The sequence below is a fragment of the Onychostoma macrolepis genome, chromosome 22, assembly GCF_012432095.1.
Source record: "Onychostoma macrolepis isolate SWU-2019 chromosome 22, ASM1243209v1, whole genome shotgun sequence".
Classification (NCBI taxonomy): Eukaryota; Metazoa; Chordata; class Actinopteri; order Cypriniformes; family Cyprinidae; genus Onychostoma; species Onychostoma macrolepis.
The window spans coordinates 37,250,287-37,265,502 of record NC_081176.1 but is presented as its reverse complement, the minus strand read 5'-3'; the positions used below and the strand labels follow the sequence as shown (position 1 = coordinate 37,265,502).

Below are 15,216 nucleotides of genomic sequence, written 5' to 3'. Positions count from 1 at the left end.
TGTTTGGTCGCCCAGAATACCACTTCCTGGTGTTAGCAGCTCTCATGGGTTGAGTATGCACATAACTCGTCTACGGGCCTCTCGCCGTTTGAATGTAGTTTAGGTTACCAGCCACCTCTTTTTCCCAGTATGGAATCTGAAGTCACGGTCCCCTCTGCCCACGCCTTCGTCCAGAGGTGTCACCGTACCTGGATGAGAGCCCGAGAGACTCTCCTCCGGGTGGGGGCGCGCACCAAGGCTAAGGCTGATCGCCACCGGTCGAAGCCTCCCGTATACGTTGTTGGTCAAAAGGTGTGGCTTTCTACTAAGAACATTCCTCTCCGATCCGTTTGTAATAAGTTAGCTCCCAAATTCATTGGCCCGTTTCCTGTCACTAAAAGAATTAGCCCAGTGACAGTCCGCCTCCAACTCTCTCCTGCGTACAGGAGAATTCATCCCGTGTTCCATGTGTCCAAAATCAAACCCGTTTTTCATTCTCGCCTTAATCCGCCTACCCTGGTTCCTCCACCGCCATGTCTCGTAGACGGGGAACCTACTTATTCAGTAAATTGTATCCTGGACTCGAGACGGAGGGGACGTGGATTCCAGTACTTGGTGGACTGGGAAGGTTACGGCCCAGAGGAGAGAAGTTGGGTACCAGCCAGGGACATATTGGATCACTCCCTTATTGATGAATACAATCAACAGGCAAGGTTGGCTGAGAGCGCCAAGAGGCGCTCCTAGGAGGAGGGGTACTGTCACGTTTCATGGATTCATTACCTCATTCATGCTTGAGGTGTGTGTATGTGTGTGTGTGTTTAAATAGTGGGTGTGTCTGAGATGCGAGCTGATTGGAGTCAGGTGCGGCTCGTAATCTCTCTGGCTATTTATGGCACGCTAACCTGTCTTGTCTTCGTCAGTTCCACTGTTGTTGTCCCTGGGTTCGGCTGGCGTGTTCTCCTGGCTCTCTTCTCTGTCTGACCAGTTTCTGACTAGTTTTTATAGTCTAGTTATAGTTATAGTCATAGTCCTGATTCTTGCCACATATCTTGGATTAACCCTTTGCTTGCTGTTTCGGACTGAGTTTGCTCCTCACGTTTACGGATTACCCCTTTTGTCAAGCCCTCTGGATTACGTTTGCTGTCATCTGACTCTAGCCCGTTTAGGATTGCTCTTTTGTCTTGCCTGAGCCATACCTGTTTGCTGATGTTTGACCCTGCCTGTGTTTGACTATGTTTCTAAATAAAAGCTTGCACATGGATCCGTAAGCCTCACGTCTCGTCGGCTCCGTTACATATATATTTATTTTTTTTCATGAAAATCCACTTCATATTAACTACACATTCAATGGCGCTGTCCTCTAAAACAGTGAATATACAGTTATATGACAGTTACATGTAATTACAATTGTCTGCAAATGCATAGATATGAAGAGTTAATTTGCAAAAACATGTTTTTTTTTTTTCATTGTGCATTCCAATTAATCTCAATCAAATTGCAGTTGGGTTATTAAAAGTTATGTTTTTGCAAATAAACTCTTCATATTTCAATCTAAGTACACAATAAATATATGACTACATGAACTTTAAGAATCATATGCTTTTTTCTTTGTGTTTAGATAAATCGTTCACATTTGACCAAACTGTTAAACTAGGTTATTTACAAATCATCCAAGCACCCAATTAATTTCTAATATTTGATCATTATGACTAAGTAGTATTAAATTGTAAAGAAATTACAGATCCATCTTTGAAATCTGATTGGTTGATAACTTTTGACAACGTTTAATTCAGGTGCAAAAAGAATGAATGTCTAGTGCATGAGCACAGAGAGATTCGTGAGTGCCCAGACAGGACACAGTTTTGTGAGGGGAGAGACATGTTTTAAGTGTGCGCACTCTCTCTGGGCAAGAGCAGCGTGTATCTGAGCTTGTGCGAGAGCAAAGGAAATCTGCGCGCAAGCGGAGAGATTCACGCTCAGAGATTAATGCGCTTTCACTCTACAATAATGCGTTCTCGCCATTTGTCATTAAAATAACACCATACAACTCAGCCACGAAGTGGTAGGCCAACGTAAAATCACTGAGAGGGGTCAGTGCATACTGAGGAGCAGAATTTGTCAACTTTCTGCAGTCAATAGCTACAGACCTCCAAACTTCATGTGGCCTTAAGATGAGCTCAAGAACAGTGCATAGAGAGCTTCATGGAATGGGTATCCATGGCCGAGCAGCTGTATCCAAGCCTTACATCACCAAGTGCAAGGCAAAGAGTGGGATGCAGTGGTGTAAAACATGCGCCACCACTGGACTCTAGAGCAGTGAAAACGTGTTCTCTGGAGTGACTGATCACGCTTCTCTGTCTGGCAATCCTTACAATTGCAGATGCCAATATTAGATACAATCAGTTGCAAAAATTTTCATAAGAAAGATTACCCGTACTAGTGCCGGTCACAAGTTCCATTTCTGAAATTACAGCCTTCCAGTTCTTTTGCTCGGGGAAATCTACAATCAAAGTATCTCCCTGAATATCTGTGGAATTTAAAAAGAAATGATCAAAATCATTATAAATTCCTCAAAAATATGTACCTTATTCTTATACTGTGATACACAGTGAGTCTACACAAAATGTTTCATTTATTTTATTTTAGTGAAAATCACAATGTCTTGAATATGTATGCCTAAAATTAGTGATTGAATTAAGGCAGCCAGTGCTCCTACCTTTAACAACGCCAATGCTTTTGTGAGTGACTGATCCCCATTGGTATCTTGGAGTAGCAACAGATGGCTTCACATAGACTTTGTCTCCAATCTTAATTTTGGACTCCGGACTTGAAGATCCTGAAATGTAAAGAGTGTTACGAAGGTCTGAGAGGAGATTTAAGAGCTGCAACTTAAATGTCATGGACACCCTAAAATCATACTTTCTACACTATATTGCCAAAAGTATTGGGACACCCCTCCAAATCACTGAATTCAGGTATTCCAATCACTTCGACAGCCACAGGTGTATAATATCAAGCACCTACAGTAGGCATGCAGACTGCTTCTATAAACATTTGTGAAAGAATGGGTCACTCTCATGAGCTCAGTGAATTCAAGCATGGTTCTTTGATTGGTTGCCACCTGTGTAATGAGTTATTTCGTGAAATTTACTCACTACTAAATATTCCACAATCAGCTGTTAGTGGTATTATGACAAAGTGTAAGCAATTGGGAACAACAGCAACTCAGCCACAAAGTGGTAGGCCACGTAAAATCACTTCTTTGTCTTTCAATCCCATGGACAAGTCTAGGTTTGGTAGTTGCCAGGAGAACGGTACTAGCCTGTCTGCATTGTGCCAGAATTTTGAGATTGCAATAGTCATAAAGGTCTATAATGTATTAAGAGCTCGCTCACGTACTGAGGGGCTACAGGTAATTAGCAATAACTAGGTTATTACATGAAGAGGTTTTTGGTTGAATAATTAAGACCTCTGTTTTGTTTTTTGTTTGTTTGTTTGTTTTTTCTTCTCAGAATTAAGTAAAAGGAAATTACTAGCCATCCATGTTTTTTTTTTTTTTTATATCAGGTATGCATTCCGTTAATTTTGTGAATTTGTAGATTTCATCAGGACGAAACAAAATATATAGCTATGTATCAGCTGCATAACAGTGAACAGTGCACAACTAACTCCATTCCTCATATCTCCCAATGGTAGCATGTACAGGGTGAAAAGCAACAGTCCTAGTACTGAGCCTTGTAGTACGCCTTGGGTTTAAGCCCTGCTCATGAGGGTCAAAACACACACACACACACATGTTCGTTTTTGTGAAAAGTGGGGATATCCCATAGGCGTTTCTCTGTTACTTATGTACCGGAAGTCCTCTTAAAGCCGCACTGTCATTACTCAATTGAGCATTAGAGGGCGCTCTGTTAAAGTAATGCATGGAATTTACCTATTTAAGATAGCAAAGAAGGAGAAATGGCAGGAAGTTTGGTGGCGTTGATCTGCTCACAACAGCACATTTGAGAGGGGTTTTTTCGGACGAAGAAGTTGGTGGGAGGCGATGACTAGAACACGAGGAAATAGAAATGGGAATGGAGCAGAGACTCAAAGGAGGTAGGACACAGGTGAAGAGGATGATGGAATGGAGGTAGGAGGGTAACAGGGAGATGGAAGGGCAGGAAAGAAGATGAAGAAAATAAATGAGTTGAGGTCGGAAAGCAGTTTCGATAGATAGTGAGGAAGATAGGGACACGATGGAAATGGTCAAGGAAGAGGTAAGGATAATTCTGAAGTTTAAGGGAGAGAAAGGTGTTTTAGGAACTAATCCAATGATGTTGACACAAGAGTTAAGGAAACAGGTTGGAGAGATTGCATTTGCTAAAGTATTACAGGACGGTAATTTGTTGATTGCATGCAGGAATGAAGAACAAAAAAACAAAGCTGTAAAACTTACAATGGTGGGTAAACAGATTGTGCTAAGTTGTAGGATTTTAGGACAGAACTCATGGGTGTATGGGGTGATAAATGGAGTTTCACTAGGATTAAAAATGGATGAAATAAAAAAGAACTTAGAGGGAGGAAAAGTAATTGATGCAATTAGGTTGCAAATGAAAAGAGAAGGGGAAAGAGTTGATAGTTTGTTGGTACGTTTAAAAATAGAGGGGAAGGAGATACCAGATCGAGTTAAGTTGGGTTTTATTAGCTACCCGGTTAGGAAGTATATAGCACCTCCTCTGAGGTGTTACAAATGCCAGAGGTATGGTCATATAGCTGCAGTGTGTAAAGCTAAAACGAGATGTGCGCGATGTGGAGGGGAGCATGAATTTGGGAAGTGTGAGGAAGGAGTAGGAGAGAAATGTTGCAATTGTGGAGGTAAACATAATGCAGCATATGGAGGGTGTGAAGTAAGGAGGAAAGCAGTGGAAATACAACAGGAAAAAGTCAAACAAAACATATCATATGCTGAAGCTGTGAAAGAAGTAAGTAATAGGAACAAGGATAATAAGATAGAAGGGAAGGAAATCGGCAGAGGAGGAAATGATGAGGGAAGTATACTTGAAAAAACTATGTTAATAAATAAGAGAAACTGTTATTTTCGTGGTAGAGGTAATTAACTGTACTGCTCAAACAGAAAGGAGATCAGAAAAGATACAGATAATTGTTAAGGCAGCCTCGAAATTTTTAGAAATTAAAGGATTGACATGGGAAGAAATAAGGGATGGATTGAGCTCAGAATCTCAGTCTAGTCAGGAATCATGTGTTGGTTAATAGGTTAATGGTATCTGTCTTACAATGGAATGCAAGAAGTCTATATGCCAATGGATTAGTATTTAAAAGTTACATCAATCAAATGAAAGTAAAACCAGAAGCAATATGCATTCAAGAGTCATGGTTGAAACCGAACCTAGAGTTTTTGTTAAAAGGATATATTAGTGTTAGAAGAGATAGGGAAGAGGGGAGAGGAGGAGGATGTATAATATTTGTGAAAGAGGGTATTCCTTATAGAGTCTTGAAAAAAGGGGTTGAGTTAGAGTATATAGTATTAGAAATATGGATAGAAAAAAAAATTATGTAATAATAAACTTTTATAATCCATGTAAGAGACTGATGTTGAACCATTTGGAAGAAATAAAAGGATTAAATGGAGGAAAAGTAATATGGTGTGGGCACTTTAACGCACATAGTTCTTTATGGGGAGGACAATTAACGGATGTGAATGGCCAGGTCATAGAGGAAATTTTAGAAAAGAAAAACTTGGTATGTGTGAATGATGGAAGATATACACGAGTTGAAGTACACTCTCAGAAATAAAGGTACAGAAGCTGTCACTGGGGCTGTACCCTTTCAAAAAGGTACATGTTTGTACCTAAAGGGTCCATTTTGGTACTTTAAAAGTACATATTAGCAGAGGCGGACAATCCAGTGGTCAGAAAGTAAAAGTCCTGCCATATTTTTGTTCCACCCATGAACTCTGCAGCTGATTTCACCAGAGGAGGAACCAAGTCATTCCTGTCAAATCCCAAGTCCTCAAAGAGTTAAAGTTAATGAGATAATTAAGTGTCTAATTAAATTATGATTGTGCATTAGTGATGAACACCTGCTGTTATTGAGAATTACAGAGGATCAGATGTTGATGTTTTAATGGTTAAAATGATGATCATGGAGATCAGTGTTTGCTTTAGTTGGGCTCTTGGCCTTTGACTCCTGTGTTAGATCTCTCTTTGCAGCATTACATGTGTTGCTGTAAAGTAAAGAGATCAGGGCTGCACAATGAGAAACCATGCTTTTACAGCTGTACTGATTGTTTGTTTTCTTATTCTTTGTGTTGTATGTTTAGGTTTTGAAAAATCAATCTTGTGAAATAGCGTGCAAGGAACTTGTTGTTCTAATAGTTATGATGAATTCATTTGAAATCGACTGTATTTAATGCATGTAAACACTTAAACTCTTCTGGTATTTAGACGCACGCAGACATAATGAACCAGTATATATATCTCAACAATGGTGACAACCAACAAAATTCTTCATGCTGCAATGTATGCTGGGTAAGACCATAGTAAAAACTCCCATCATGCACTGCAGTATGAATTATTATTGTCACCACCGTTGAGGATCATATGATAAGTGTTCATGTCTAAAAGCCTGAGCTGATGCTGTTCTTCCTCATATGTAATCACTACAGTAGCATTTGTTTGGTAGGACTTTTTTTTCCTGAAATTCAGTAATAGCTGAATATCACTCAATAAACCAAAGCGAGACACCTTCATGATGCTCATTTAAATGATTTAAAAGCAGAAAGTGTAAACTAAACTGCTACATCAAGTTCTTGATTCAGCAATACACAAATGTTTGTTGTGAAACAATATTGCACTTGCTTAAAAGCAAATTACTTTGATTTACTAAAAGGGTCAAGAGCCCAACTAAAGCAAACACTGCTCTCCATGATGGTGGCATCATTTTAACCAATAAAACATCAACATCTGATCCTCTGTGATTCTCAATAATAGCAGGTGTTCATCATTAATGCACAATCATAATTTAATTAGTCTCTTAATTATCTCATTAACTTTAACTCTTTGAGGACTTGGGATTTGACTTGAGACTCGTTTGTGACTTGAAAGGAATGACTTGGTTCCTCCTCTGGTGAAATCAGCTGCAGAGTTCATGGGTGGAACAAAAATATGGCAGGACTTTTACTTTCTGACCCCTGGATTGTCCGCCTCTGCTAATATGTACTTTTAAAGTACCAAAATGGACCCTTTAGGTACAAACATGTACCTTTTTGAAAGGGTACAGCCCCAGTGACAGCTTCTGTACCTTTATTTCTGAGAGTGTATGCTCAGGAAAAGAATCAGCAATTGATCTTACTATTGTGTCAAATGCATTAGGAGGTATAGTAAATTGGGAGGTACTACAATATTGTACAGTTGGTAGTGATAATTTTCCTATAATTACTTCAATAGGAGATAACTGGAGAAAGAAAGAAAGTCAAGGAAAAACTGGAAAATGGAAGTATGAGAAAGCGGACTGGGAAAATTTTATTCAGATGTGTGAGGAAAGATTGAATATGATCCAAATGAATGAAGGAGAAGATATTGAGAGTATTTATAATGAGTTGATATTAAAGATGCGGAGTGCTGCATTGCAATTTCCCTCTTTCAAAAGGGAAAGAGGAAGGGGAAAATTGTCCCTTGGTGGAATGAAAAGTGCAGGAATGCAGTTAGGAAAAAAAGGAAAGCTTTTAAGGTTTTGAGGAAAACGCATAATTGGGAAAATATGGTCATATATAAGAAAACACAAGCAGAAACAAGGAAGATAATAAGGGAAGTGAAGAAAGAGTATTGGAGATTATACTGTGAAGAAATAGGGAAAAGTACTCAAGTTGAGGAAGTATGAAATATGATTAAAAAGATGAGTGGCATTCGTAGAGAGTATGATTATCCAGTTTTAAATATAGAGGAAGAAATTGCAATAAGTGACGAAGATAAAGCAGAAATGTTCAGGAAGGAATTTACAAAAATAAATAGTTCAGATAAATTATCTAAAGAATGTAAGGAAATGAGGGAGAAATTGTTAAGAGAATATCCAAATATAAAGGAGAAAAGAGAAACATCACAAGGTCTGTTAGATGTCCCGTTTACATTTACAGAATTAAAAAGCGCGTTAAAAAATACAAAATCATCTACTCCTGGTCAGGATGGAATTAGTTATATTATGATTAAAAAGTTAAGCGATGAATCAATTAAGATAGTTTTAAAAATTTTTAATAGAATATGGGAGGAAGGGATATTACCCCAGAGCTGGAAAGAAGCGGTGGTAATACCTATCAAGAAACCAGGTAAAGATTCAAGTATTCCCTTAAATTATAGACCAATAGCATTAACTTCACATTTTTGTAAATTGATGGAAAAAATGATTACAAAAAGATTAATGTATCATATGGAAAAAAAGTATTTCTTTTCGCCTTATCAAAGTGGATTTAGATACGGTAGAGGTACAATGGATTCAGTTATTAATTTGGAGACAGATATTAGGAAAGCTTTTATAAATAGAGAAACGGTAGTAGCAGTCTTCTTTGACATTGAGAAGGCTTACGATATGTTATGGAAGGAGGGTTTGTTGATTAAATTGGATCAGATTGGAATAGGTGGAAGATTATATAATTGGATAAAATAATTTTTAATGGCAAGGAACATAAAAGTGAAAATTGGAGATAGTATATCAAGGAATGGTCATATTGAAAATGGAACTCCACAAGGAAGCGTCATTAGTCCATTGTTATTTATTATCATGATTAATGATGTATTTGCTACAATAGATGGGAATATAAATAAATCACTGTTTGCAGATGATGGAGCTCTGTGGATAAGAGGTAGGAATGTGGATTTTATTGTAAATAAAATGCAATCTGCTTTGGAAAATGTTGAAAAATGGTCTTATAAGTGGGGTTTTAAATTTTCGGTGGAGAAAACTAAATATATATTTTTTACTAATAAAAAAATCAAGGATAGAGTTAAAAATGAAACTATATAATATTTAACTAGAACAAGTTAAAATCATAAGATTTTTAGGTATGTGGTTTGATAGTAAAGTTACATGGAGTTGTCACTTAAGTAAGATGGAGGAGAAGTGTAAGACGATTTTAAATGTAATGAGATGTATTTCAGGACGTGAATGGGGTGCAGATAGAATGGCATTAAAAACTATTTATACAACAATGTTAAGAGCAATTCTAGATTATGGATGTTTGACATATGGATCGGCAAGTAAGTCACAGTTAGGGAAATTGCAAAGAATCCAAAGCCAGGCTTTGAGAATATGTTATGGAGCATTTTCTTCTTCTCCAGTTTCAGCATTACAGGTGGAGATGGGTGAGATTCCAGTTCACTTAAGAAGGAAACAATTGATTTTAACATATTGGGCAAATCTAAAAGGACAGATGGATAATCATCCTACAAAATGTTTACTTGAGGAGAGGTGGGAACATGGTAAAAGGAAAGTTAATAGTTTTGCATGGATCATTAAAGATTTGGAACAGGAAATGAAATTAAATGAGTTCAGAATTATCCCAGTAGTAACAATACCAATAGTACCAGTATGGATTTTACCACAACCTAGTATAGATTTATGCTTATTGAAATCCAGGCAAGGAAAGGGTCAGTATATGTCTGAAGCAGAGGTGATAGTAGAATACATTAGTTCCAAGTATGAACACTTCACACAGGTTTTTACAGATGCATCTAAAGATCCACAGAGTGGTCAGGTGGGGGTAGCTTATGTGATACCAAGACTGAAAGTGGAAGGGGGTGAAAGAATAACAAATCATGTTTCAGTGTTTACAGGAGAATTAATAGCAATCATGATAGCAATGGGAATAAGTAATTCAATATATGCATAATATGTTCAGATTCAAGTTCGTCTTTGAATTGTTTGGAAGAGCAAAAATCAGAAACCAGACAAGATATAGTTTTGGAAATATTACAGATTCTATATGCTATGGAACAAACAAACAAGAAAGTACAGTTCATATGGGTTCCGGCACGGTGTCAGGAAATGAAGAAGCAGATAAATTGGCAAAACAAGTTATGGCAAAAGAAAGTATTGATATGAATAGAAGATACAGTAAATCAGAATTTAAATCAATTATAAAAAGGGAAATAAAGAAAAACTGGCAATCTGATTGGGACAATGAGCAAAAGGGAAGACATTTCAAGTCAAGTCAAGTCAAGTTGAGCTTTATTGTCATTCCGCTACATGCGGGGGCATACAGTGGAACGAAATGTCGTGCCTCACAGGACCACGGTGCTACATAAATACAGGCATACAACAATGGAGTAAGACAATATAAACCTATACACAACTATCCTACTGATAGATTTTGACTATAAATATAAATATACTATCTATAAAAAAGTACCTATACAAACTAAAAAATACAAACTATACAAACTATACGAATGCTTCAGATAAGTACTGTACATGTGCAAGGAGAAACATTGAGTTCAAGCAGCTGGCTGGGGAACGGTGCAGGATGATTTGTAGTGCATGAGCATGTAAACATACATATATTACGGAGTTCTTTTGTGGGATTTGTGTACACACAGCAGTGTGTGTGAAAAGTGACTAGTGCGCATAGAGGAGGAGAGTGTGCTACTACAGGTGGTTTGTACAGGCCCACTCACCTGTGTGTAGCACACTTCGAATTGCACGTTACATGTTACAGGAGGTAGGGGGTTTGTATGGGGGTTCAGAGAGGGGCGGGGTGATTTGAGTTCAGGGCTCTCACAGCCTGGGGGAAAAAGCTGTTGAGCAGTCTGGCAGAGCGGGCTCTGATTCTCCGGTACCGTCTTCCTGATGGTAGGAGCTGGAAGAGACTGTGGGAGGGGTGTGTGGAGTCCTTCACGATACTATTGGCTTTGCTGGAGCATCGTGTGAGGAAAATATCCAGGATGGAGGGGAGAGGGGCACCGATGATCCTTGCAGCGGTGTTCACTGTCCGTTGTAGGGTCTTGCGGTCTGCTGCAGTACAGTTCCGTACCAGACAGTGATGCAGCTGGTCAGCACACTCTCAATGGTGCCCCTGTAGAAAGTGGTGAGGATGGGTGGAGGGAGACTTGCTCTTTTCAGCCGGCGGAGGAAGTGTAGGCGCTGTTGTGCCTTCTTGGAGAGTGACATGGTGTTGGTGGACCAGGTGAGATCCTCTGTGATGTGCACCTCCAGGAATTTAGTGCTGCTGACTCTCTCCACAGGCGAGCTGTCGATGGTCAGTGGGGGGTGATCACCGGAGTTTCTCCTGAAGTCCATCACAACCTCCTTTGTCTTACTCACATTGAGGGACAGGTTGTTAGTGCCACACCATTCAGCCAGCTGTGCCACTTCCTCTCTGTAGTGCGTTTCATCGTTGTTGCTGATGAGGCCTACCACTGTTGTGTCATCAGCGAACTTGATGATGTGGTTGGAGCTGGACTTGGCAGTGCAGTCGTGGGTCAGCAGCGTGAAGAGCAGCGGGCTGAGCACACAGCCTTGTGGGGCACCTGTGTTCAGTGTGGTAGTGCTCGAGATGTTGTGGCCGACACGGACTGACTGAGGTCTTCCGGTTAGAAAGTCCAGGATCCAATTGCAGAGGGAATTGTTAAGGCCCAGCAGGTTGAGTTTATTTATGAGCTGTTGTGGGATTATTGTGTTGAATGCTGAGCTGAAGTCAATGAACAGCATTCTAACGTAGGAGTCTTTATTTTCTAGGTGGGTAAGGTGGAGAGTGGAGGAAATTGCATCGTCCGTAGAGCGGTTCGGACGGTATGCAAACTGGAGCGGGTCGAGTGTGTTGGGGAGGCTGGTTTTGATGTTGTGCATGACTAACCTCTCAAAGCACTTCATTATGATTGGAGTCAATGCTATGGGACGGTAGTAATTTAGACAGGACACAGGTGATTTCTTTGGTACCGGTATGATTGTTGTGGATTTGAGACATGTGGGGACGACTGCCTGGCTCAGCGAGGTGTTGAAGATATCTGTTAGGACATCTGTCAGCTGTGCAGCACAGTCTTTCAGTACACGGCCAGGTATGTTGTCGGGACCCGCAGCCTTGCGTGGGTTGATCCTAGATAGGGACTTCCTTACGTCGGCTGGAGACAGACAGAGTGCCTGGTCGTTGGGAGGTGTGGGCAGTTTTTGTGCAGGTGTGTCATTCTGCATTTCAAACCGTGAGTAAAAGTGGTTGAGTGTATCTGGGAGGGATGTGTCGTCATCACAGGCCTGTGGTGGGGGCTTGTAGTCTGTGATGGTCTGAATAGCTTGCCACAGGCTCCGTGTGTCACTGCTGTCTGTGAAGTGATTGTTGATTTTTTGAGCATATGACCGTTTTGCATTTTTGATGCTGCGGGACAGATTGGCTCTTGCTGTTTTGAAGGCTGCTTTATCTCCTGATCTGAATGCTTCATCTCTGGTCTTTAGCAGCCCACGAACCTCTGCTGTCATCCATGGCTTCTGGTTGGCGCGTGTGGTGATGGTCTTGGTGACTGTCACATCTGTCACGACTGTCACATTTGCATACAATTCAACCATTGGTTGGAAGAGGAAGGAATTCAAGCGGTAGAAGGAAAGACGATTGTGTTATTTCTAGGTTAAGGTTGGGTCATACAGGGCTAAATTCAACACCGCAAGTAATAGAGAAACATCCTTCAGGGTTGTGTGAGTGTGGAAGTAGAGAGACAGTGGAGCATGTACTTATACATTGTGATAAATATTCTGAAGAGAGAAGCAGATTAATTGAAGACTTTTTGAAGGAAGGGTATAAACGGTTTACATTAAAGAATATTTAGAATTTAATAGGAGGGAGCAGTATACTAATACAGTTTCTGAGAAGAACCAGGTTAATACAGAGAATATAGATAGATTTATTATTAATATTAATATAGTATTAGAAGTAATATCAGTATTCCTATTCTCCGGGTTGAGACGGGATTGTGCTGTAGATGGAGGAGCTGAACATGCAGCAACATCAAAGGCACAAATCTTGATTGACCTGGAGATCTGAGTCTCTGGTCCAATTTCCACAGTAGATGGCGGTAATGCTCTATTAAGATAGCGACCCGCTAATAAGCTCAAAGAAGAAGAAATGGCAGGAAGTTCATTCTCTATCTTCTTTGGAAAAGCTTACCTCATGGTGGTTTGGGCCTTTGTACCCTGTTTGAGGAACTTCATAGTTCTAAGCTCATTGTAATAACTGTTCATGATATTTTGTTTTGGTAACAATGGGTTTGTAGCACTTAGTTATGGTTTGTTTGTCTACAGAGGGTTTATGTTCTGAGCATGTATGGATTATTTGGTCTCTTAAACATCCGAAAAGGCTGCAACTAGGAGAACTGACTTCTACTGCTTAAAATCAACGCTGGACGTCAAACATCTCTTTTATGGTGGAACTTTGCTACGGAATCATCTTGGTATTCAAATACAGTTATTTTTGCTCTTCATGTTCCAACAAAGACTGAGCAAGGTACATGGGTGGAAGTGATTACAAGCCAAGGACTATGTTTTAGAATACTGGACTGGTTTTTATGCTCTGGTCCTAACTGTTGAACTCTCAATTGTTGTGTCATATTGAATTTGCATGTTCTGGGTAATTATATTTAATACACTTGACTCATAAGTACAACTGGTCGGTTTGGTCCCTCATTTCGTGTGACACTTACACAAAAGACAAAGGTATAGATGTTACAGCATAATGGTTTTTATACTGTACAAGCTGTATATGCCCTACGCCAATCCTACACCTAAACCTACCCCTTACAGGAAACTTTGTGCTATTTCAGATTTTCAATACACTCCATTCTGTGTGATTTATAAGCGTTTTGAAAAGTCACCTCCTCCTTGTAATACCTATGTCATACCCTTGCCATTATACAAATCTATGTGTTGATTTGTCACAAAAATGCACACGCACGCACGCACGCACACACACACACACACACATATATATATAGATAGATTAGATATAGAGATAGAGATAGAGATAGAGATAGATATAGATATAGATAAAGAGATAGATAGATAGATAGATAGATATAGATATGCAGCTCTATCACTGAGGTTCACTCCACCAAAGAGGACCAGTTGGGGTGTAGTTGTGATCTCAGTAAAGTATCTTATGATGATCAACAGATCAGAAGAAGTGAACTAACTAATAGTTCAGTTAGGAGAAGAATCAGTTTGTGTGATTTTATTAGATTCAATCAAACTAGAGTTGAGTGTTGATATAGATCTCAAAACTGCCAGTTAATCTGAGAGTATACCAGGTAAATGGAAAAGAGGAAAAGCTCTTAATGCTGTAGACAATAAGGTCTCTCACTAAGTACATTATTGTAAAATAGTAAAAATAGAAACTAATAGGATAAATTAGAATAAATATAAGAAATTCTTGAAGATGGCGCCGCAGATGGCAGCCATGGTTTGTCGCTGCTTGGTACTTGTTCTTTTTTTGTTTGTTTGTCCTGTCTTAAGCAACTTTTTCCCGATCAGCTTTACTAGAAACGAACTCCTGGACATCAGAAACGGCACACCAAATAACTTTCTGCCTACATATGAGCATTCAGACCTTTTACTGGACATTTTAATCGGAGGAGCTGCGTTCCTATACAAGCGTTCCAGGCGACGCAAACGAGGGAAGCGCGCCGGCGCGCTCGTGAAATTCCGACAGCGCGGGTTTAGGACTCCGCTGCCGAGCATTCATCTGGCGAATCTCCGCTCCCTGGCAAATAAATCAGACGAACTACGACTCCTCACCCGCACAAACAAGGACTTTTTAAACTCCGTAGCGCTTTGCTTCACGGAAACCTGGCTGAACGGAGCCATTCCGGACAGCGCGCTTCATCTAACGGGCTTCCAGCTGTTCAGAGCAGACCACGTCACCGAGTCCTCGGGAAAAACGAGAGGCGGTGGATTATGTTTTTATATCAATGAAGGCTGGTGTACAGACGTGACAGTTTTAAAGAAGATGTGCTGCCCAAATTTGGAAGCTCTCTTTATTAACTGCAAGCCTTTTTATTCACTGCGGGAGTTTTCCTCGTTTATTCTGGTGAGTGTGTACATTGCTTCTGACGCGCGCGTGAGCGCGGCGTTAGAACTGCTGGCCGATCAAATCACACACACAGAGCAGCGTTATCCGGACTCTTTCATCATCATTCTCGGTGATTTTAATAAAGCTAATCTCACCCGTGAACTGCCTAAATATAGACAGCACATCACATGCCCTAC

The 15,216-nt window shown here is 40.0% G+C and overlaps 1 protein-coding gene across 1 annotated transcript in view; it reads right to left on the bottom strand.

The window, feature by feature from the left end:
- Nucleotides 1–15,216, bottom strand: part of LOC131531081 (uncharacterized) — a 54,949-nt gene that overhangs the window by 20,792 nt on the left and 18,941 nt on the right. Inside the window, exons 3-4 of the mRNA XM_058761628.1 lie at nucleotides 2,696–2,815; nucleotides 2,411–2,506 (exon numbers count right to left, since the gene is read on the bottom strand). Coding sequence (XP_058617611.1) covers nucleotides 2,411–2,506; nucleotides 2,696–2,815 — 216 coding nt within the window. The remainder of the gene's footprint in view (nucleotides 1–2,410; nucleotides 2,507–2,695; nucleotides 2,816–15,216) is intronic.